The 24,056-nt window shown below is 35.5% G+C and overlaps 2 protein-coding genes and 1 long non-coding RNA gene across 5 annotated transcripts; 1 reads left to right on the top strand and 2 right to left on the bottom strand.

Annotated features, from left to right (window-relative positions):
• Positions 1-3,500: 3,500 nt before the first annotated feature.
• LOC137580899 (protein spaetzle 4-like) lies at positions 3,501-5,196 on the top strand (the record flags this gene model as incomplete). Its single annotated transcript, XM_068295043.1, is given in 5 exon segments — positions 3,501-3,558; positions 3,560-3,605; positions 3,608-4,152; positions 4,154-4,642; positions 4,710-5,196. Coding segments are annotated over 5 exon segments (1,625 nt in total), but the record flags the coding sequence as incomplete, so codon positions are not given.
• Positions 5,197-5,805: 609 nt separating this feature from the next.
• Positions 5,806-13,605, bottom strand: LOC137580894 (discs large homolog 1-like protein). The gene is given in 10 exon segments (XM_068295040.1): positions 5,806-6,468; positions 6,538-6,754; positions 6,816-7,045; positions 7,117-7,355; positions 7,430-7,649; positions 7,732-7,986; positions 8,284-8,692; positions 8,695-8,970; positions 8,972-11,004; positions 13,602-13,605. Coding segments are annotated over 10 exon segments (3,987 nt in total). The 3' UTR covers positions 5,806-6,364.
• Positions 13,606-15,499: 1,894 nt separating this feature from the next.
• LOC137581489 (uncharacterized) lies at positions 15,500-23,240 on the bottom strand. Of its 3 annotated transcripts, XR_011033171.1 has the most exons (16): positions 22,830-23,238; positions 22,639-22,762; positions 22,528-22,575; positions 21,157-21,489; positions 20,966-21,089; positions 20,855-20,902; positions 19,608-19,940; positions 19,417-19,540; positions 19,306-19,353; positions 17,936-18,268; positions 17,745-17,868; positions 17,634-17,681; positions 16,383-16,710; positions 16,192-16,315; positions 16,081-16,128; positions 15,500-15,514 (listed from the first exon to the last, which is right to left on the bottom strand). It is a non-coding gene; the product is annotated as an uncharacterized lncRNA (long non-coding RNA). The 3 variants fall into 3 exon arrangements; XR_011033170.1 differs by lacking the exon at positions 15,500-15,514 and having other exon boundaries at positions 15,913-16,128; positions 22,830-23,237; XR_011033172.1 differs by lacking the exons at positions 15,500-15,514; positions 16,081-16,128; positions 16,192-16,315; ... (2 more) ...; positions 17,745-17,868; positions 17,936-18,268 and adding an exon at positions 18,726-18,740 and having other exon boundaries at positions 22,830-23,240.
• Positions 23,241-24,056: the final 816 nt, after the last annotated feature.

Raw genomic sequence — 24,056 nt, 5'->3', positions numbered from 1 at the left:
TACCCTGTTTATCTCTTGCTTGATCTTAGCAAATTAATTTCTGGATTTCGAAATGTGTTTCTTTTTTGTAAGAAATCATATATCCAGAGAACCCGAAAGTATTGACTTTTTGAATAACCAAACACAAATGGTTAACTAATGGTCTTGGCCTTGGTCTTAATATATATGTACCTTTTTGGATGGCATAGTGATTAGATACAATGTTGTAGTTTGAATATACTCTTTACCTTATGAACACGCGGTATCACTCAGTTTTCGCTTGCGCCGACCATAGGCTATTTATCTACGGACCACCCGACGTCGTGAGCTTCCGGTTTTGGGGCGGGACTGGGGCTTAGTTGGGCTCTTACCGTATAGCCTGGTTGCAAAACGAGTGCGAGTTGTGAGAACGTCTTTGTGAAAAACTCTAAGGAAGAAAAAAAAAAAAAAAGAAAATTGACAACCGAACAAGGCAATCTAGGTACAAGTACCAAACACCGAAATAATATCTACCTGAAAAACTGTTTGACACATTAAAACTATGAAGTTTACTTTCTTGGTTGCAATACTAGTACATATATTTAACAGTGCAAAAAGTGTATATTCTGAGTGATGCCACCGCCGGACTACAAAGAAGAGTCATTATTAAGAACTCAAATCTATGGAGATAATCAAGTTTAAAAGTGGACACATTCTCATTTTCTAAAGTTGAAATTCTTTTCAATTTATATTTTTTACCTTTGTAAAGTGAGTGAAAGTAAAAAAGTGAGCATTTGATCACAAATCGAGATTTGCCGATTTAAAATAAATAATGACAAAACGGTAATTTTGGTTAAAAATAATGAACTTTAGGTTTGGTGTGAAATTTCAGATATAGGGTTACGTTCAAGTTCAGTTTTTCAACATTACCATCTGAAGAGTAAAAATATTTACACATTTAAAAGTAACTAAAGTAGGTTAAAAAATAGTGAAAAAGGGTTTCAATTTTTCTTGCAAGAATTGCTAAGTGACTTCTTTACTTCTTCTTAAAAAAATTGTTGATGTGTTTGCCGATTTTAGCGTTGCAAATGTTCACGTTTGTCTTAATAATTGTGCTGAAATCGATAATCGCTTTATGCATAATGCTGCTATTTTTTCGTTGTAGACGCTACAACACAGATACGCAAATACGCATGTAGAAGGTTGGATGGTATAGATATTTTAACGCATGACTACGCAATCATAAAAGAGTGACAAAAAATCATAAAAAGTTTCACTTTCTTTTACCGGCTTACCTTGATTTTTGTGTTAAGTTTTGCCGTTGTTTTTGGTAACCAAAGAGCCTCAAAATACAAAAGTGGAAGAAAAGTTAAACGTTTTTTTCTTTATGTTATTTGCTTTTGTTTTTGGCTTACCATTTTTGGTGGCAAGTGAAATTTTAAAACAATTTACGAATCGAAACGATAACTGAAAGCATGAATATGCATTATCGTAGCTTTAGGTGCAAGTCAAGTTTGTTGCCTAAGTCTTTTGTTTTTGTGGAAGTTTCACCTTTAATTGCCCATAGGCAGAAACGGCTTCTTCGACAGCTGCAGCAAGTAACAACCGAATTTGGTTAAATGTAACATACAACTTGATTTATAAATAATTCATTCTAGCTGCAATTGTGATCCTTGAGATCAACCTTGTATTTAGGAAATGAAGACATTAGGCAGCATCATAGATTGAAGATCTGCTTCCCTCATCCTCCTTCTCCATGGTTTTCCATCTCTTCAATTAAACAGCGCTACCGTGAAAATGGCGGCCTGTTAAAGTGTTGCATTGCTGTCGTCGTTGCTGTTGTTGTTGTCGATGATTGGACATATTGATTTGTTCGGGCCGTCTGACACTAGTGCTCCAATTATTTATTTTCTGTTTCTTTTCTGCCAATGGTTTTGCCAATTTCAGTTCTTCCAAGAATCATGTGAGACAATTTTAATGAATCGCTTTGGGCCATCAGTAGCTGGTCTTACATTTATTCCATTGTCTCGCCTCCTGTCTTTGCTGCTTTACTTTATTTGCCTCAACACCCTTCCATCTGAAGCGAAAGTCATCTTGTATTCGTTTATTTGTTTGCTTTCCATTTCAGGCTTTACATTTGTTGTGTGGTTGACCTGATTTAGTTTTCAAAACTCACACACACAAAATTAGTTTATGAAAGTCAAAGTTTTAGTAATCAACATAATTTTGCGGTCCTCATCTCCCCATCTCCCCTTTAAAAGCAGTTGCTTTATCAACATAGCCTTGATACCTAAGGGTTTCACAACAGTAACAGCTACACGAAACGTATTGTTTCTCTTCTGGGGAAATATTTTTAACCAAATTTCAAAAGTGGTGACCTGATTTGTTATTAACATTTTTGCAAAAAGAATTCAGTAATCTTTGGATAGTTATTATTATATTAATAAAAAGTGCTTGAAATAATTTGGACTTTATAATGTCAAATCGAAAAAGAGCATTGATTTCATTTTACATCTGTGAATTGTAGAAAAAAAAAAGACGTGTGAGAAAAAAGCTACCTATCTTTGAATAATAAACAACAAATTGGATTTTACCTAAATTATTACCTAATTTTGTATTAAAAAAAGCTAACCATACAAAAAATAAAACAGTTCAACACTTTCTTTTCATGCTTCGCTATGAATCATTCCCAAATCAATAATCACTAAATGCATTTCAATTTTTGCTCTTCCATACAAGACCGGTTCAGAGCCATAAAAGACGGAAACTCCGCATGGCATGGTTGGGGATTGTGCAACTACAGATGTAAAAAACAGTAAAAGGAAAGGAAAGTTTGGAAGGGCCTCGAACACCCAAAAAGGGGGAGGAGATACAATGGGCATCAGCGTCGTTGGGTTGTTTGTTGTTTTCGGCTGCCTCTCTTTTTCTTATACCACATGCTTCTGCCACTGCCATTGCTACTGACTGTGCCGCAATTTACTTCCACTTCAATAACCCATTTCGCTTTTGATTACTATAAAGTGTTCGAAAAAGACTAGCCGGCGACCAGGTTAAGAAGGAGGAGTAGTGGCATTGGCGATTGCGGCCAACCATTTGCAGTAGTCGCATGCAAATGCACATCGATCATCTTGGGTCTGTCAACACAAGTTGGAAGTTAAAAGTTTGAGTTGGCGTTGGCTCTTGCGTGAAAGTAAAACTTTAATATAGCTGGACCGCTTTATGTATGCTTTGGCTGTGCACTCGTCACGCTGGTGAAATAGTAATTTACCATCGGAAAGAGGCCACCTGAAGAAAAAGAAACCAACAAGTTTATGTAAAAACCCATCTGCCGGGAAGCACATATATGTATATCTACAAAAGCTATGCCAGTATATATATATGCTGTATATAGATATATATATATGTATACATGCTGTAAACACTTATTGAACTAATACCAGCTTAGGTATAAGCTTTATATTAATGGAGTATACTAGCTACTCAGCTTATTTTAAACCAACCGATTGAGTTCATCGTTTTGCTTGTTCTTTATATATTTTCAGGTGGATGCGTTGATTTTGGTTTTCTGTTGTTTCTAGTTTTGATCTGCCCGATGTCAGCTCGGGTTTGGATTTGATTCAGCCAATTCATGTACTCCCAATGGAAAAATATCTCTCGCCGAGGTCGAGCCCAAATGCTAGCTGCCATTCCATGTGATCTAGGAAAGCAAGCATTTTGCAATTTGCCGGGATCAGCGTATGCTTGGCATGCAGTGCGACGATTCGTTCGCGAGAATCAGGGACTGATGAAGCGCATGTATGGAGATGTGCGTCATATATCAATTCTACGAGATGAAATACAAAACAATGAAGTAAATGTGGATGACATGGAAGATACAGCTGAGAGGTATAGCAAAGATGGTGGCGCTCGTGGACGTAGTGGCAAGTATTTAATGCACGGCCGAGAAAGGGATCGGGATAGGGAGCGAGATGATTACGTAAGCTACAAAGGAAATGATGTGTTAATGGAGCCACATTTTCGGCCAGTTTCCGTGACAGCAGCAACAAAAACAACCACAAAACGCACAGCAACAACATCTGCAATTTTATCGAACAGTAACTCCACGGAGAAGCAGTCAAATTTGACAACATTACAGCCAGCCGATTCTGCGCAGAATTCCACAGCCAGTCCCTTACCATCCTTGGCTGTTGCGGATTGCAGACACAAATAGCGTCTATGAAAAGCCTGACAGTAGCAGTACCACCGCTTCAGCAAAGAGCGAGACTAATGTTCGCATTAACGATTCGCTTCAATTAGACCTACGTAATCTTACATTGGATGTCAAATCGGAAGCCATGAAACTATCAGCTACAACACCCGCTTCAGAAAATGTGAAGCTCCAGTCCAGCGAACCCTTAATAAAGTCTAACTCCAGCTCAACAGCCACAACCTCTAAGACACCCTTTGTAGTCCGGCGTAACATAACCAGATCCACGCCACCAGTAACCACGCCCATGAGCTTCTCCTCATTTCTCTCAGCATCCACCAGTACATCTGCAGTGTTGGGGCAACGACGTCCACTGAGCACGTCAACTCCAGCGCCAATCACTTCCACCGCCAAACCGTCGCTTTTGCGGGAGGGTCAACTTTTTCAAGATGCTATGAAACAGGAACCAGTGTCCATAAGTAATAATATGCGAGGAGTGTAAGTTACGTTTGCCGTAAAATCAAGAAATATTGGCTAATCAAATTTTTTTCTTTAATATACTTAGAAATGCCTGTCCTGTTAAGGATGAGGTTGTGGCACCATTCTGGGCAAATAATACTCGTGGAGAAGTTTTAGCCCTGCTAAATCTTTATCCGTTTGAGCAGTATGTTCATTGGGAAAAGTGTACCCAAGAATTTAAGCAAATGTTCTGCCGCGATGGCTGCCGTTGTGAGCAACAATATCGATTGCATCGCCTGTTGGCTTACGATCCTCATAATGAATGTAGAGGGATCTTTTCCGATTGGTTTCGTTTCCCATCCAGCTGCATTTGCAAATGCTACAACATACCCATGGAATTTCGAGCCACTTCGCGGAGTCCCCGCTCTGAAAGCAGTTTTGATCCTCATCCCAATCCCATTGAAACTGCCGAGGCACAGGTGCAAAGAGCTATATATGAGCATGCCACCGATGATTGGTATCGTCCGCGTGATGAATTTGATTACTTTGAAGGGGTAATATGCTCCACTAGTCTTTGTATTCCACAACTGTAAATTATTACCTAGAATAAATATTATTGTCAATTCTTTGCGAAATTCGTGCCGCATATGGAAGAGTAAAGAAAGAAATATTAGATATTTTTACAAAAAACATGTCATAGCTTTTTTCTGGGCATCATTTCCGTAGTGATAGATATTGATAAGTAAGACATTATGTTTTTGTATATATAGTTCAATATAATGCGAAAAAAAAAAAACAAATTAAACAGAGCGAATGTACCTTGAAATACTTTTGAACATATTCGTTAGCCGCTTTAGTGTGCTGCGTTTAACTGTATTTAGTTATTTTTTATTTATTTATCTATTATTTCATATTTTGTGGCCATAACATTGTTTGTATTTGTAGCAACATAATAATGTAGTAGTATGATTTTTATTACAAACAATTTATTGCAAAAATCAAATGTATAAAGTTTAGATTTTTAATGTATTTAATACGATATTTAAATGTGTTTGTATATATATAAGTAAATATGATAAATTAAATTTATGTAAAGTTTTTGCAGTATAAAAGGCATAATTCATCATTCATTTCAGTTTTAAGGCTAGTGATAGAAAATTGAATATATATATTTATATTTCTCACCATTTACTCAATAAATATTTGCTTTGTTCCGAGAATGGTTTTATTGGAAATCAATATTTGATTATTGAAACGAAATTAAATATATAACCTTCACAGTTAGACAGTTTTTAAAGCCAAAATTAACGTTTGCCTTACAGTAGTTTTCTGTATAGATATAAAAATATTACAGAATAAATTGCAATTGATATTAAAAATGGGCATAGTTCAGTATTCCTTAATACTAACACTCGTGCAAAAAATATTAAACTTTACAACATTTTTAAGACGACAGATAGAAAATGAAGAATACACAAATTATATACCTAATATGTGTGATTAGGTAAAAATGTAGGTTTATAAATTAAGTGACGGAGAATACACACATAAACAGTGGATAAGACACATACGTATTGAAAATACGGCGATAGAATACTCTTTATAAAACGAAACGAATCCACTAGGTTGATTAATATTGATCATTTTCCTGATCCGTAAAAAAAATACTATACGAGAAACCGATAGATATAACAGTTGAATTACGGCTAAATCCGTAACAGTTAAGCAAAACTATAAAGAAAAAAATTCAATCCGACATTTTTAGCCATTTGAAACTGGCACCCAGAGCAGCTTATCTTGTTCTTTGTCCACAGCGTCTTTTATCTGAGTGCACATGTGCTTAATGCTTACTCCTGGTATTACGGCTGCATTAAAAATTTTACAATCGTTTTACTGTTCAATAATTAAAAAGAGAAAATCGTTTTTAATCTTACCCGATATATACTGTTTGTAGTCGGAACCCAGCTTCTGGGCTCTCTCGTACATTTCCTTAGCCGCCTTTGCGGAAATTTTGTCTGATCCAAAATCTCGAATATCGCGAATCTGTTTGGCAGACTTAAAGCGCAAAAGCAACACAATTGGATAAATCTGTAAGCGCTGAAGACGTTCAACTGCTGATATTGATACATCCAAAATGCAATGGCGACGATCCTTAAGACAGAAATGTAAGTCGATAAATATTTCTACAACATTAGATAAGTTATGGACTTACATTTTTGCAAGCGTGGCTTATCGCCTCTACTGTGGTGCATTCAAATTTATTGCCCCGACGACGGTAGTCCACAAATATATTTTCCTTAAGACCCTCTTCCATTGCCTCCTGTGAACAGTCCATGGCAGTTACTTCGCATCTTTTAAAGAGATTCGAAAAGTCTATTATCAGACGATCCATTAGACATTCAGACAGCGGACCAATAATTAAAACGGGTCTTCGGATCGGAGCTGCAGATTCAAATACAAAACATTAATAATTGAAGGCAGTATATACGACATATGGTCGTTCGTAAGCATACAGTCCAAAAGCTCAACACGCTGATAGCTTAAAATACCACCGTCATCGTTTAAGAGGCCCAAGTCAGGGAAAAAACTAAGTTGCGTGTTACTGAAGCTGGCAATTTCTGTAGAATCGCGGGATGAGCTGCGCTGGTTCTTCTTGCGGCGAAAAAACGAACGACGAGCTGAAGTGCTACCGCGCCTTGCAGTTCCCGTATCACAGTCCACCACTTCACCCGATTTTAGTTCCTCCTCAACTCTAGACATCATGTAGAAAAAAATTATTAAATTAATTAACCGCAAGCTGGTATGATCATCATATTTTAAATATACTTCATTTGACTTGGAATAATGCCGCATACTGTGCGATGGCCTATGGCGTCTAATTTCCAGGCCCGCCAAAGACCAAAAGTTCCGTCAAAAACAGTACTATCCACGTAAAGCACCTCATCTTTTACAAAACGTAAGTCAGCCTCACTCAGTTCACCAATTCGATCAAACCCCACGCGAATATAAAATGAGTCACCTGGTTCATCTTTTATTTGTTTAAGTGCTAAAGAAATATATTAAAAATCAAATAAAAGACATATGTGAAAACAATCAAACACCTTTCAAATTATATGTTGCCAACTTACTGTGTAATTTGTTTTGCACAAGCATAGTGACTGTGTCGGTGAGCTTAGAGATTTCATTGGCTGCCTGCTCTGCCGTTACACCACTTAGGTCAACGCCATTATATTCCAATATTTGATCACCTATGCGTATGCCGGCATGATCCGACGGAGATCCAGCTGCGACATCATGCACATAAATGCCCACCTTGTTGCCGCCGAATAGCTTAATGCCAAGATTTTTTGACTTATCCATATGCAAAGTGACATAACGAAGAGCTAAAAAGATAAGCAACATTTGATATGATAAGACAAATGTTTAAAAGTTTCCGCACGACGTATAGAAAACTTATTTTTCGTATAATTTGTGAATCAAGCTTGTATTAATTTAATCGGCATAAATCGTAAAACATTTGGGTGTTAATTCATCAAACCAAATTATAATTGGACTATATAAATTTCAAATGTTTTTGTATGCCCACTAATAATGACGTTAGTTTGTTAAAAAGCACAAAAAAAAACCCTATATGTATTAGTAATTATTATTATAAGTAGAGCTCTGTGATCTTTACATACTTTCTGCCGCTACAGTTGATGATGGCGGTGGTGGCAATGCTGGCTTGGGATCCTCATCATAAACTGTAGAAGTGCCCGATGCTGTTGTTGTTGTTGTAGTGGCCGCAGAGGACGGCATGTCTTGGCTACTGCTGATGTCGGATTGATTTTCGAGGCTATCAGTGAAGCTCTGATCTTTTATGGACTGATGTGAGAGTGGCGCCCTTGAACCAGACGTCGACGATGATGAAGTTGTTGTGGTAGGTGGAAGCATAAGAGGCTGAATACACGACATGGGAATAGACATGGGTATTAGCATGTTACGCGCCGGTGGACGTGGTGAATTACGCGGCGTTGGAGAACCCGAATGATTCACAGGAGATTCTGGCTCCATCTGATGCCCACTTGTACTTTCATACTCTGCCGGTGACGGAATTTCTCCGGATTATATTGGACGAGCATGGTGAAAGAGTCCCCACACTGACGCAATACATTAGCGGCTATCTCCTGCGTTGCTGCTCGCATATTAATGCCACATACTTCCAAGAGTTGATCACCCACCTGGAGACCAGCACGCATCGCAGTGCTTTTGTCGGCAACAGTGGAAACGAATATGCCGCCTCCGTTGTTATTACACTGAATGGTGATGCCGAGAGATTTGTCGCGCTTATCGATGGTGACTCTTCTAAGGTCTCCAGGGCAGAGAAAAATCCGCAGGCACATTAGAGTTCCGCTTGGAACTGCCACTGCCGCCATGGCTAAGCACCTCAACATGTACCTGCGGCATGGGAGAACCACGTCCACTGCCGCCTCCGCCATTTGGGTGACCACTACTTAAAATGTTGGCACCAAAACTTGAACTCATCAGCGACATGGGAGCTCGCTCCGAAGACGAGGCCGACACTGAGTTAGCATTTGTCAGCGCAGCATAATGATGATCTATGGAACCTGAACTGTTCTTCACCATGCTTCCACTTTTGCTGGCCACACTCGGATTGGATGGTATGCGCAGTCTCTGGTTGTCTTTCTTACGAGGAAATGTTCCACCCTCGTAGATGACGCCACCGCCGGGAGTATTCATTCCATATGGATAGTGCCCATGATTGGTCATGCTATTTTGGGCAGTAAAGTCTAAATAGGGCTGCGGATGCGGGGGATGGTAATTTTCTAGATCAGTTGGTATACCAATGGCGCCCTCTATAGGCGCTTGGGTAAGAGTTTGTGGAGGAGGTGGAGAGGGAAGAGTTAGCGGACTGGAGCGTCTCATATTACCATGTAAACCACGTAAACCATGCACATTAGGGACAAAGCTGGGAAAGAGTTGAGTATGCCGATTCCCTGGAGCTTGGGTATGTAAGTGAGGTGCAGCATATAAGCCCGCTCCAGTTCCTCCCATCCCCAGCATTCCAGATCCAATACTCTCACTATCACTTGGATATTTGGGCACATGCTTGACTCCTGCCTGGGTCTGGTTTGGCGCCTGTGGCATCGGCACATGACGCTTGGGATACGCATTGTATTCGCTTATGGGTGGTGGCGGACTCTTGGTGGACAGAATGGACTCAATTGAGTTTTGTGATTTGAGCGAAATAACATCCGCAGGCTGATTGCCTCTTGCACGAAGAGGATTAAGTGGGACAAAGACTGCATTGGGATTAGTTTTGGGCAGTGGTGGTGGATGAAAAACATCGTACATTTGCTGTTTGCGTACAGGAAACTCGCCAGCCGCTGGCCCAGTGCTACCGATTGATCCAGTTCCCATTAACATGCCCGGTCCCGGACCTGTTCCAGTGACGACTTGTTGTTGGGCTTGCTGACCACTTGTCTTGGGCTGATAAAAATCACCGCTAGGGGTTATATTCAGTGACAAACGATGCGAGTTATGAGGCCGAGACCCATATCGATCTTGAGAAGGAATCTTTGGCCGAGCAACAAAAGGAGCAGGACGTTGTAATGGAAGGGGCTTTTGGGGCAATTCATCGGGTGAGCTGTAGAGCGAGTGCCGGGGATGCGAATGCTGACCCACCAAGCTGTTACCGCTATTACTGCCTATGCTGTTGCTGGGAGGTTGTGCAAAAAGCGATGTAACTGGATTTGAGTTGCGATTGGGATTGGACTTAATTGCACTTCCATTAGCATTTCTGATGTGCGCCAGTGGTTTAGACAGTGGTGGTGGCAAGGGTGGAGGAAGCTGTTCCTGTTGTAGCTGTTGTGGCTTATCACCTACTGCCATTCCCAATCCTTTTGGAGCGGTCATACTCGGGTCGGCATCATCATTATTGTCTACATTGATGGGCCCTGGTGTAAATAGCGACATTAAGGCACGTTTTTTTTCTCCGCCACGCACTATCGTCCCAGTGGGATTGTCGTGCGAAATATTAGTTCTTGGCCATGTGCCCATACTCTTGGATGCCGCTTCCTTTTCCTTTTTCCCCCGTTTATTGCGCTTAAAGAGATTCTCTTTGCTTTTCTCTGAGCTGTTCTCGCTAAGCACAGAGTCCAAAGCAGCTATGGCATCATCATGCTCCTGCTCAAAATTATCATCTGGCGTGCCTGGTTTACTTAATCTACTCAGTTTTCTTAAAAAATCGGCTATCTTGGATGGATGTTTAGACGCTGAACCACCACCTCCTCCGTTTGCTCCACTCCCACTTCCACTAACGTGCGTCATGGCGTCAGTGATGCAGCATATAAGCTTAGTACAGTTGCTCTTGTCGCTAGCATTACTCAGTGACGCGCTTGCTCAGTTGCTCCCTTAGTAACTCAGTTACTCAGTGCTGCGTTAAAATACTCAGTGGCGCAGTTCTTTACTCACATTATTCAGTGGCGCGCTTGCTTATATACTCGCTAATATTGCTCGATTGCTCGTTTACTTACTCACGTTGCTCAATTGCTCGTTTAGTTACTCACATTGCTTAAATGCTCACGTACTCATTTGCTCACTTGCGGTAGTTAGTGGCTCATTTGCTCAATTACCGAACTCAGTTGGTTACTCGTTTGCTCAATTACATTGCTCAGTTACTCAGTAGCGCACATATATTTCTCAATTGCTCACTTAGTTGCTTGCTCAAATTACTCAGTGGCTCACTTGCTCTGTTACAGTACTCAGTTGCTTACTCGTTTGCTTAATCGCATTACTCAGTGGCTCACTTGCTCACTTACATTACTCAGTGGATCACTTGCTCGCTCAAATTACTCAATTGCTTACTCGTTTGCTCTTATGCATTGCTCAGTGGCTCACTTGCTCAGTCACATTACTCAGTGGCTCCCTTGCTCATTTGATCGCTAACATTACTCAGATGCACACGTGGTCATTTGCTCAAATTTAATACTCAGTTGCTCAGTTACGCGTTTGTTGACTCACATACTCGTTTGCTCGCTTATATTGCTTAGTTACTCGAACGAGTTTGACATAAATGGGCGCATATAATTGTGGCAAATTTATATAACTGCGGCGAATATTACAAAATAGGCAAAGTGAGTCATCTTTCTTGTTTTGCTTACTAACAAAGCTCCTTTCTCATTTACTTTTAAGTAACTCAACTCTAAATGAGGTTAAATTGTACACGTGGTTGCGTCATTACGGTTATAACTTTGATGGCGACTACATGTATTCTTGCAATCACATAAATAATAATAAATAAGTGATTAATCGGAGTGATGCGTGATAGGAGGGACAATTTTTCCAATTGGTTTTGCGTAGTAAAATATAGCCCTTTTCCTATATTTTTTCTTGCGTTTAGATTTTTGTATGGGCAAGAAGCTATCTTTATGAGTGACCACGTGGGTATGGAGTCACAGGCGAATTTTACATAGATGGCGAATTTGCTTGTGGCGAATTCCTATAAGTGTGGCAAATTTGTTAAACAAGTGAAGTGAGTCAACTTGCTCGTTTTTCTCACTTACTCACTGAGTTGCTCGTTTACATTACTCGGTACTCAGTTGCTTGCTCACCTTGCTTAATTATTCAGGCGAATTTGACATAGATGGGCTAATTGGCTTGTGGCGAATACCAAAAAGTGTGGCGAATTAGACAATATGAGTAAAGTGAGTCGACTCGCTCATTTTGCTTACTCGCATTGCTTAGTAACTCACTTGCTCGCTCACGTTACTCAGTTGTTGACTTGCTCATTTGCTCGCTCACATTACTCAGTTGCTCACTTGCTCAATTACATTACTCAATTGCTTATGTACTTGCTCAGATTACTCAGTTGATCACTTAATTGCTCAATTACTCAGGCGAATTAGTTATATAGGGGCGATTTGTATTGTGGCGAATTCTTATAAGTGTGGCGAATTGAACAAACAAAGCGAAGTGAGTTAACTTGCTCACTTACTTACTCAGTTGCTCACTTACATTACTCGTTACTCAGTTGCTCGCTCACCTTGCTCAATTACTCAGGCGAATTTAACATAGAGAGGCGAATTGACTTTTGCCGATTACCAATAAGTGTGGCGAATTATGCAAAATAGGCAAAATGAGTTGACTTGTTTAATTTGCTGACTCACACTGCTCAGTTGCTTGTTGCTTACAGACTCATGAGCAACTTAGCTCAAAATAAGGTCAAATTAGGCACGTAGTTGCGTTATTACGTTTTTATTATTTCTGGCATCAACATCCCTTTCGCATTCACATAAATAAAAATTATAAAGCGATTGAAAGGGGTAATGCGTAGTAGGCGGAAAAATTTTTTTCAATTACTTTTGCGTAGTAAAATAAAGCTCTTGCCTGTTGGCGTCAACATTTAGCTTTCTTAATGCAAATGTAATAATTATGAATGGATCAAACAAAGTAATGCGGCATAAGCGTAAATATTTTTTTCAATTGCTTTCCGTGGCAACATTAAGCTTTTTGCCTTTTTTTTTACAGCGTTTAGATTTTTGTATGTGCAGGGGGTTGTCTTTATAAGTAGACACGTGGAATATAAAGACCGGCGAAATTGACGAAAACGGCGAATTTGCTTATGGCGAATTCTTATAGGTGTGGCGAATTTGACAAAGTAGGCGGAGTGAGTCAGCTCGCTCATTTTGCTCATTTAGATTACTCAATTGCGCGTTTACACATATTACTCAAATGCTGTTTGCTCGCTCACATTGCTTAAATACTTAGGCGAATTTAACATAGAAGGGCGAATTTCTGTAAATGTGGCGAATTTGACAAACAAAGCAAAGTGAGCTAACTTGCTCACTCATTCATTTAATTGCTCACTCAATTTTTCAACTACTCAGGCAAATTTAAAAAAAAAAAAAAAAAGGCGAATTTGTTTCTGGCAAATTCCTTATTGTGTGGCGAATTTGAAAAACAAGGCAAAGTGACTCATCTTGCTCATTTTGCTTACTCATATTGCTCAATTGTTTGTTGCTCACTTATTCATGAGCAACTCAAAATAAGCTTGAGTTGAACACGTGGTTGCGTCATTCTGATGCGGTATAGGCAAAAAAAATTGGTTAATTGTTTTTGCAAAGCGACATAAAGACCTTTGCCATTTTTATCTTTGCGTTAAGCTTTTGTATGGGCAAAGTTCTGTTATTATCAGTGACCATGGTGGAAATAAAATTTCAATGTGTCATGGTTAAAAAAATTAGTCCGTTCTGAAAGCGCACGCACCATTGACCAATTACAAGCTCTCGAGTAACCAAAAACGGCAATTTACAAAGTCCATTTTAAGCAGCAAATTTCAGATAGAATGTCCAAATTATGTTAAAGTAGCGAATTCAACTTGCTGATGCAAATTTATTCAAACGCGGCCAAATAAATTTTTATTTTATCCATGTTCACAATAATATTTGTTTTTCGAATAATTAGGTATTATCGATATGCGGATACTTTGCCAATATTTTTCGATTTATTATTACAATTTTATCCGTTTATCGATAAATCAAGTAAATTTGTTTTTATCGATTATTACAATATTACACGTTTATCGATTAATTGAATATTATCGATATGCGGATAATTTGCACGTTTTTGTTATCGATTTTTACAATTTTATCCGTTTATCGATAAATCAGGTACAATCGATATTCGGATTATTTGCAAGTTTAATTTTTGTTATCGTTTTTTACAGTATTATCCAGTTATCGATAAGTTTAATAAAATCAATATTTGGATAAATTAGTATACTGTGTAGTAGTTATATTAGTTTTGCATACTTTTAGGCTTTCGCATTAATGTATTTATCCATAACTTTGCGACAACGGATATTTGTGTAATTTATTGTGCCAAATTAGCGGGTTTATATGTTGTGCCTAATTTTAGGCTGTCGCCATAATTTACTATAAAAATTATTGCAGTCAATATAGACAATTCGATTTTTTATAGGAATTTAGCTGTATAGGAAAACTACTTGAACTTAATTACTCAAGCAAAAACTGCTTGATTATTTTGATCAAGAAAACTGCTTTATATGTGCATATGTTGTGATGGACTCAGTTTATAGGCATAAAAAAGGGCTTTGTTTTTAAATAATGTTATGAACTTTTTTTAAACTTTAAACATAAATTCTTTTATTTCTGATATTGAAAATAATTTCCTGCTCTTTTTTTGTTGTAAAACTGAGTGGTGTGATTTAAAATATTGGTAAAACACGCTAAAAAATAATTTTTGTGTTTTGTAAATAGTTTTCTTGTTGCAATAATTTCCTATAAAAATTATTGCAGTCGACTTAGACAGCCTGATTTTTTATAGGAACTTAGTTGTATAAAAAAACTGCTTGAACCGAATACCTCAAACTAGAACTGCTTGATTATTTCTATGTAAAAACTGCTTGTTATGTGCATATGTTGTGATAGACTCACTTTATAAGTATACAAATAAGCTTTGCTGATTAATAATGTTATGACAATTTATTCGGCGACTTTTCAATTGTGCAGCAAGTTTTATAATAGGCGCCAAATTTTTATTGTGCAGGAAATTTAATGCTGCGCAACGATTTTTTATTTGTGCAGCAACTTAAATTTTCTGCCGTGAGTTTTAAATGATGCAGCAAATTAAATGTTATGCTGCAAATTATTTAATATATGGCAAATTTTAAAAATTGCAGCGAATTTAACTTTGAGCGACAAATTCTTTATAAAGCAGCGAATTAAATATTAAAGGGCAAAATCAGAGCGAAACAACCAAAGTGGATTGCTTGTAATCGAATTATTAAAAATTATACATATCGATAAAATAAAATATTGCAATCATCGATTGTTAACCAACTTTGCGCTTATCGATAATTTAAATATTTTTTTTATCTATGTTAAGAAGCTTTAAATTTGAAATAAATAAAAGAGAGATTCAAATTAGATAATTTAAAAATGTGGTACGTGAATTTAAAACTAAATGCAAAGTTTACTGTAAAATTAATTAGCTATTTTGGCAAAAGTTTTACAAAAATAAAACAATATATATTGACCCAATGTGCTCAAGTTGACACTAAATAACCATTCAATATTCATGTGTAAAGCAGGATATAATAATGCAGCATACAAAAATTATGGTTAATCATAGTGATAACTTTAGCAACCGATAGCAAACGTTTAAAGTTGTTTTATGTATTTTCTTTTTTTAAAAAAAGTTTATAAATGCAGTACAATACTTGATTTATATAAATCGTATTCTGTGCAACGCAAATTTTTACGCAGTCCAATTTAGATATATACGCATTAAATTAAAAAAATATTCTGTATTGTAATCTTGATTAGCGAATATTTATACAATATTTTAGAGCACACGCTTCAGATACCAGTTGGTTTCAAAACTCTAATCGAGTTGCTTGATCGCTAGCTACTGCTTTGAAATCGACGTTTATGTTTCGTTTTCAATTCACTTACATGCTTTTGCAAATATGCAATATAATCAACCATTGAAGACGTTAGTGCCTGTTTACAAAATATAAGAAAATTAGTTGAGACTTTATTTTAGGCACCAAAATTTTGACTCACGGCATCTAATACATAGCGGGATATGTAGCCCTTCAGGTCCGGATAAAGCACCCATTCCAATATACAATTATCCGATTTTCCAATTATTTCTCGAAAAGCAAAGCCGGAAACAATATTCTCCCCTCTGTATGAAATTCCAATGTAATAATGCAATTAGCTGTGTAATTTTCACAAATTGTTTAAAATATTACCTTGTGTATTTTGGTCTAGGCGGCTCTGAAGCATACTGAACACTTAGTGCAGCGCTTATCTATACGTTGTCTTTGGTTTTTCCAACGCCGACGGGCAGAATGGTTTGCGGATTAATTTTTGCATCCTTAGCGTCTTCAAAGTGATGTTGCAAATTTAATTTTGTGCGGCGTATTATCAATTGTGGGGCGAATTTTGACGAAAGCGGCGAATTTTGAAAATTGCAGCCAATCTAATGTTTAGTGGCGAATTTTAGCTACAGCGGCGAATTCTTTATAAAGCAGCTAATTTGTGGTGGGCAAATCCGTGCGAAGCAGCGAAACGTGATTGCTTATAATCGATTAATTGAAAATGATATATATCGATAAAATAAAATATTGCAATAATCGATTGTTAACCAACTTTGCGCTTATCGATAATTTAAATATTTTTTATCGATATATATCGATAAAATAAAATCTTGCAATCGATTGTTAACCAACTTTGCGCTTATCGATAATTTAAATATGTTTTTATCGATATATATCGATAAAATAAAATCTTGCAATCATCGATTGTTAAACAACTTTGCGCTTATCGATAATTTATTTTATCGATATATATCGATAAAATAAAATCTTGCAATCATCGATTGTTAACCAACTTTGCGCTTATCGATAATTTAAATATTTTTTTTATCTATGTTAAGCTTTAAATTTGAAATAAATAAAAGAGAGATTCAGATTAGATAATTTAAAAATGTGGTACGTGAATTTAAAACTTAATGCAAAGTTTACTGTAAAATTAATTAGCTGTTTTGGCAAAAGTTTCACAAATATAAAACAATATATATTGACCCAATGTGCTCAAGTTGACACTAAATAACCATTCAATATTCATGTGTAAAGCAGGATATAATAATGCAGCATACAAAAATTATGGTTAATCATAGTGATAACTTTAGCAACCGATAGCAAACGTTTAAAGTTGTTTTATGTATTTTCTTTTTTTAAAAAAGTTTATAAATGCAGTACAATACTTGATTTATATAAATCGTATTCTGTGCAACGCAAATTTTTACGCAGTCCAATTTAGATATATACGCATTAAATTAAAAAAATATTCTGTATTGTAATCTTGATTAGCGAATATTTATACAATATTTTAGAGCACACGCTTCAGATACCAGTTGGTTTCAAAACTCTAATCGAGTTGCTTGATCGCTAGCTACTGCTTTGAAATCGACGTTTATGTTTCGTTTTCAATTCACTTACATGCTTTTGCAAATATGCAATATAATCAACCATTGAAGACGTTAGTGCCTGTTTACAAAATATAAGAAAATTAGTTGAGACTTTATTTTAGGCACCAAAATTTTGACTCACGGCATCTAATACATAGCGGGATATGTAGCCCTTCAGGTCCGGATAAAGCATCCATTCCAATATACAATTATCCGATTTTCCAATTATTTCTCGAAAAGCAAAGCCGGAAACAATATTCTCCCCTCTGTATGAAATTCCAATGTAATAATGCAATTAGCTGTGTAATTTTCACAAATTGTTTAAAATATTACCTTGTGTATTTTGGTCTAGGAGGCTCTGAAGCATACTGAACACTTATTGCAGCGCTTATCTATACTTTGTCTTTGGTTTTTCCAACGCCGACGGGCAGAGTAGTTTGCGGATTAATTTTTGCATCCTTAGCGTCTTCAAAGTGATGTAGCACATTTAATTTTATGCGGCGAATTATTAATTGTGGGGCGAATTTTGGTGTAAGCGGCGAATTTAGAAAATTGCAGCGAATCTAATGTTTAGCGGCGAATTTTCGCTACAGCAGCGAATACTTTATAAAGCAGCGAATTTAATTGTGATGGGCGAATTCAGTGCGGAGCAGCGAAATATGAATGCTAATAATCGATTAATTGAAAATGATATATATCGATAAAAAATAAAATACTGCAATTATCGATTGTCAACAAACTATGCGCTTATCGATAATTTAAATATTTTTTATCGATACATATCGATAAAATAAAATATTGCAGTCATCGATTGTTAATCAACTTTGCGCTTATCGATAATTTATTTTATCGATATATATCGATAAAATAAAATCTTGCAATCGATTGTTAACCAACTTTGCGCTTATCGATAATTTGTTTTATCGATATATATCGATAAAATAAAATATTGCAGGCATCGATTGTTAACCAACTTTGTGCTTATCGATAATTTATTTTATCGATATATATCGATAAAATAAAATCTTGCAATCATCGATTGTTAACCAACTTTGCGCTTATCGATATTTTAAATATTTTTTTTATCTATGTTAAGAAGCTTTAAATTTGAAATATTTTTTTTATCTATGTTAAGAAGCTTTAAATTTGAAATAAATAAAAGAGAGATTCAGATTAGATAATTTAAAAATGTGGTACGTGAATTTAAAACTTAATGCAAAGTTTACTGTAAAATTAATTAGCTGTTTTGGCAAAAGTTTCACAAATATAAAACAATATATATTGACCTAATGTGCTCAAGTTGACACTAAATAACCATTCAATATTCATGTGTAAAACAGGATATAATAATGCAGCATACAAAAATTATGGCTAATCATAGTGATAAATTTAGCAACCGATAGCAAACGTTTTAAGTTGTTTTATGTATTTTCTTTTTTAAAAAAGTTTATAAATGCAGTACAATACTTGATTTATATAAATCGTATTCTGTGCAACGCAAATTTTTACGCAGTCCAATTTAGATATATACGCATTAAATTAAAAAAAATATTCTGTATTGTAATCTTGATTAGCGAATATTTATACAATATTTTAGAGCACACGCTTCAGATACCAGTTGGTTTCAAAACTCTAATCGAGTTGCTTGATCGCTAGCTACTGCTTTGAACTCGACGTTTATGTTTCGTTTTCAATTCACTTACATGCTTTTGCAAATATGCAATATAATCAACCATTGAAGACGTTAGTGCCTGTTTACAAAATATAAGAAAATTAGTTGAGACTTTATTTTAGGCACCAAAATTTTGACTCACGTCATCTAATACATAGCTGGATATGTAGCCCTTCAGGTCCGGATAAAGCACCCATTCCAATATACAATTATCCGATTTTCCTATTATTTCTCGAAAAGCAAAGCCGGAGACAATATTCTCCCCTCTGTATGAAATTCCAATGTAATAATGCAATTAGATGTGTAATTTTCACAAATTGTTTAAAATATTACCTTGTGTATTTTGGTCTAGGCGGCTCTGAAGCATACTGAACACTTATTGCAGCGCTTATCTATACTTTGTCTTTGGTTTTTCCAACGCCGACGGGCAGAGTAGTTTGCGGATTAATTTTTGCATCCTTAGCGTCTTCAAAGTGATGTAGCACATTTAATTTTATGCGGCGAATTATTAATTGTGGGGCGAATTTTGGTGTAAGCGGCGAATTTAGAAAATTGCAGCGAATCTAATGTTTAGCGGCGAATTTTCGCTACAGCAGCGAATACTTTATAAAGCAGCGAATTTAATTGTGATGGGCGAATTCAGTGCGGAGCAGCGAAATATGAATGCTAATAATCGATTAATTGAAAATGATATATATCGATAAAAAATAAAATACTGCAATTATCGATTGTCAACAAACTATGCGCTTATCGATAATTTAAATATTTTTTATCGATACATATCGATAAAATAAAATATTGCAGTCATCGATTGTTAACCAACTTTGCGCTTATCGATAATTTATTTTATCGATATATATCGATAAAATAAAATCTTGCAATCGATTGTTAACCAACTTTGCGCTTATCGATAATTTGTTTTATCGATATATATCGATAAAATAAAATATTGCAGGCATCGATTGTTAACCAACTTTGCGCTTATCGATAATTTATTTTATCGATATATATCGATAAAATAAAATCTTGCAATCATCGATTGTTAACCAACTTTGCGCTTATCGATATTTTAAATATTTTTTTTATCTATGTTAAGAAGCTTTAAATTTGAAATAAATAAAAGAGAGATTCAGATTAGATAATTTAAAAATGTGGTACGTGAATTTAAAACTTAATGCAAAGTTCACTGTAAAATTAATTAGCTGTTTTGGCAAAAGTTTCACAAAAATAAAACAATATATATTGACCCAATGTGCTCAAGTTGACACTAAATAACCATTCAATATTCATGTGTAAAACAGGATATAATAATGCAGCATACAAATATTATGGTTAATCATAGTGATAACTTTAGCAACCGATAGCAAACGTTTTAAGTTGTTTTATGTATTCCAATTTAGATATATTCGCATTAAATTAAAAAAAATATTCTATATTGTAATCTTGATTAGCGAATATTTATACAATATTTTAGAGCACACGCTTCAGATACCAGTTGGCTTCAAAACTCTAATCGAGTTGCTTGATCGCTAGCTACTGCTTTGAACTCGACGTTTATGTTTCGTTTTCAATTCACTTACATGCTTTTGCAAATATGCAATATAATCAACCATTGAAGACGTTAGTGCCTGTTTACAAAATATAAGAAAATTAGTTGAGACTTTATTTTAGGCACCAAAATTTTGACTCACGGCATCTAATACATAGCGGGATATGTAGCCCTTCAGGTCCGGATAAAGCACCCATTCCAATATACAATTATCCGATTTTCCAATTATTTCTCGAAAAGCAAAGCCGGAAACAATATTCTCCCCTCTGTATGAAATTCCAATGTAATAATGCAATTAGATGTGTAATTTTCACAAATTGTTTAAAATATTACCTTGTGTATTTTGGTCTAGGCGGCTCTGAAGCATACTGAACACTTATTGCAGCGCTTATCTATACTTTGTCTTTGGTTTTTCCAACGCCGACGGGCAGAGTAGTTTGCGGATTAATTTTTGCATCCTTAGCGTCTTCAAAGTGATGTAGCACATTTAATTTTATGCGGCGAATTATTAATTGTGGGGCGAATTTTGGTGTAAGCGGCGAATTTAGAAAATTGCAGCGAATCTAATGTTTAGCGGCGAATTTTCGCTACAGCAGCGAATACTTTATAAAGCAGCGAATTTAATTGTGATGGGCGAATTCAGTGCGGAGCAGCGAAATATGAATGCTAATAATCGATTAATTGAAAATGATATATATCGATAAAAAATAAAATACTGCAATTATCGATTGTCAACAAACTATGCGCTTATCGATAATTTAAATATTTTTTATCGATACATATCGATAAAATAAAATATTGCAGTCATCGATTGTTAATCAACTTTGCGCTTATCGATAATTTATTTTATCGATATATATCGATAAAATAAAATCTTGCAATCGATTGTTAACCAACTTTGCGCTTATCGATAATTTGTTTTATCGATATATATCGATAAAATAAAATATTGCAGGCATCGATTGTTAACCAACTTTGTGCTTATCGATAATTTATTTTATCGATATATATCGATAAAATAAAATCTTGCAATCATCGATTGTTAACCAACTTTGCGCTTATCGATATTTTAAATATTTTTTTTATCTATGTTAAGAAGCTTTAAATTTGAAATATTTTTTTTATCTATGTTAAGAAGCTTTAAATTTGAAATAAATAAAAGAGAGATTCAGATTAGATAATTTAAAAATGTGGTACGTGAATTTAAAACTTAATGCAAAGTTTACTGTAAAATTAATTAGCTGTTTTGGCAAAAGTTTCACAAATATAAAACAATATATATTGACCTAATGTGCTCAAGTTGACACTAAATAACCATTCAATATTCATGTGTAAAACAGGATATAATAATGCAGCATACAAAAATTATGGCTAATCATAGTGATAAATTTAGCAACCGATAGCAAACGTTTTAAGTTGTTTTATGTATTTTCTTTTTTAAAAAAAGTTTATAAATGCAGTACAATACTTGATTTATATAAATCGTATTCTGTGCAACGCAAATTTTTACGCAGTCCAATTTAGATATATACGCATTAAATTAAAAAAAATATTCTGTATTGTAATCTTGATTAGCGAATATTTATACAATATTTTAGAGCACACGCTTCAGATACCAGTTGGTTTCAAAACTCTAATCGAGTTGCTTGATCGCTAGCTACTGCTTTGAACTCGACGTTTATGTTTCGTTTTCAATTCACTTACATGCTTTTGCAAATATGCAATATAATCAACCATTGAAGACGTTAGTGCCTGTTTACAAAATATAAGAAAATTAGTTGAGACTTTATTTTAGGCACCAAAATTTTGACTCACGTCATCTAATACATAGCTGGATATGTAGCCCTTCAGGTCCGGATAAAGCACCCATTCCAATATACAATTATCCGATTTTCCAATTATTTCTCGAAAAGCAAAGCCGGAGACAATATTCTCCCCTCTGTATGAAATTCCAATGTAATAATGCAATTAGCTGTGTAATTTTCACAAATTGTTTAAAATATTACCTTGTGTATTTTGGTCTAGGAGGCTCTGAAGCATACTGAACACTTATTGCAGCGCTTATCTATACTTTGTCTTTGGTTTTTCCAACGCCGACGGGCAGAGTAGTTTGCGGATTAATTTTTGCATCCTTAGCGTCTTCAAAGTGATGTAGCACATTTAATTTTATGCGGCGAATTATTAATTGTGGGGCGAATTTTGGTGTAAGCGGCGAATTTAGAAAATTGCAGCGAATCTAATGTTTAGCGGCGAATACTTTATAAAGCAGCGAATTTAATTGTGATGGGCGAATTCAGTGCGGAGCAGCGAAATTTGAATGCTAATAATCGATTAATTGAAAATGATATATATCGATAAAAAATAAAATACTGCAATTATCGATTGTCAACAAACTATGCGCTTATCGATAATTTAAATATTTTTTTAATCTATGTTGAGCAGTTGTAAATTTGAAATAAATAAAAGTGATATTTAGATTAGATAATTTAAAAATGTGGCACGTCAATTTAAAACTAAATGCAAAGTGTACTGTAAAATCAATTAGCTGTTTTGGCAAAACTTTCACAAAAATGAAACAATATATATTGACCCAATGTGTTCAAGTTGACACTAAATACCATTCAATATTCATGTATGCAACAGGATATAATAATGCAGCATAAAAACATGCAATAATAACATTCTGCGTAAATTCCAGAAGACGGCTAAAAGCATTCATTTTATGTATATTCGGGGTTTATTTTTACATAATTTCTAAATTTTTTATTTAAGTAAAAAATTAATTGTTAATTTTGATCCCGAAAAGGAATTTAATAAAATTTAAATGTTAAACATCTTTTTATATACAAGTAGCTATGAATTAGCTAACACCTGCTATTGGAACACGTTACTCGAAGTACCAGTTTCAACATTGATGCCACCGGCAAAAGTTAACCGCAACCAATACCAATAATACTACTTTTGCACTTTCACTTATCTTACCCCAAATATTGACAGCTTACACAGATACAAATACAGACATCAACACAGAAAATCATTTAGCGCCCTAAAAACTCGAAATTATACGGATCTCACATTTTGAAGTAGCGATATTTCTATACTCTACACATTCATTTAATATACAAATATATAAATTTTCTAAATACAAAATTTACCACGTTTTGAACATAAATAATACAATGGTCAATGGCTACACAGGGTATCTAAATTTAAGCACAGCAAATTAGCTTCTT

This window comes from Drosophila tropicalis, unplaced genomic scaffold (assembly GCF_018151085.1).
Source record: "Drosophila tropicalis isolate 14030-0801.00 unplaced genomic scaffold, ASM1815108v1 contig_845, whole genome shotgun sequence".
Classification (NCBI taxonomy): domain Eukaryota; kingdom Metazoa; phylum Arthropoda; class Insecta; order Diptera; family Drosophilidae; genus Drosophila; species Drosophila tropicalis.
Note: the sequence above shows the minus strand (reverse complement) of the source record. Positions and strands in the feature narration are given on the sequence as shown.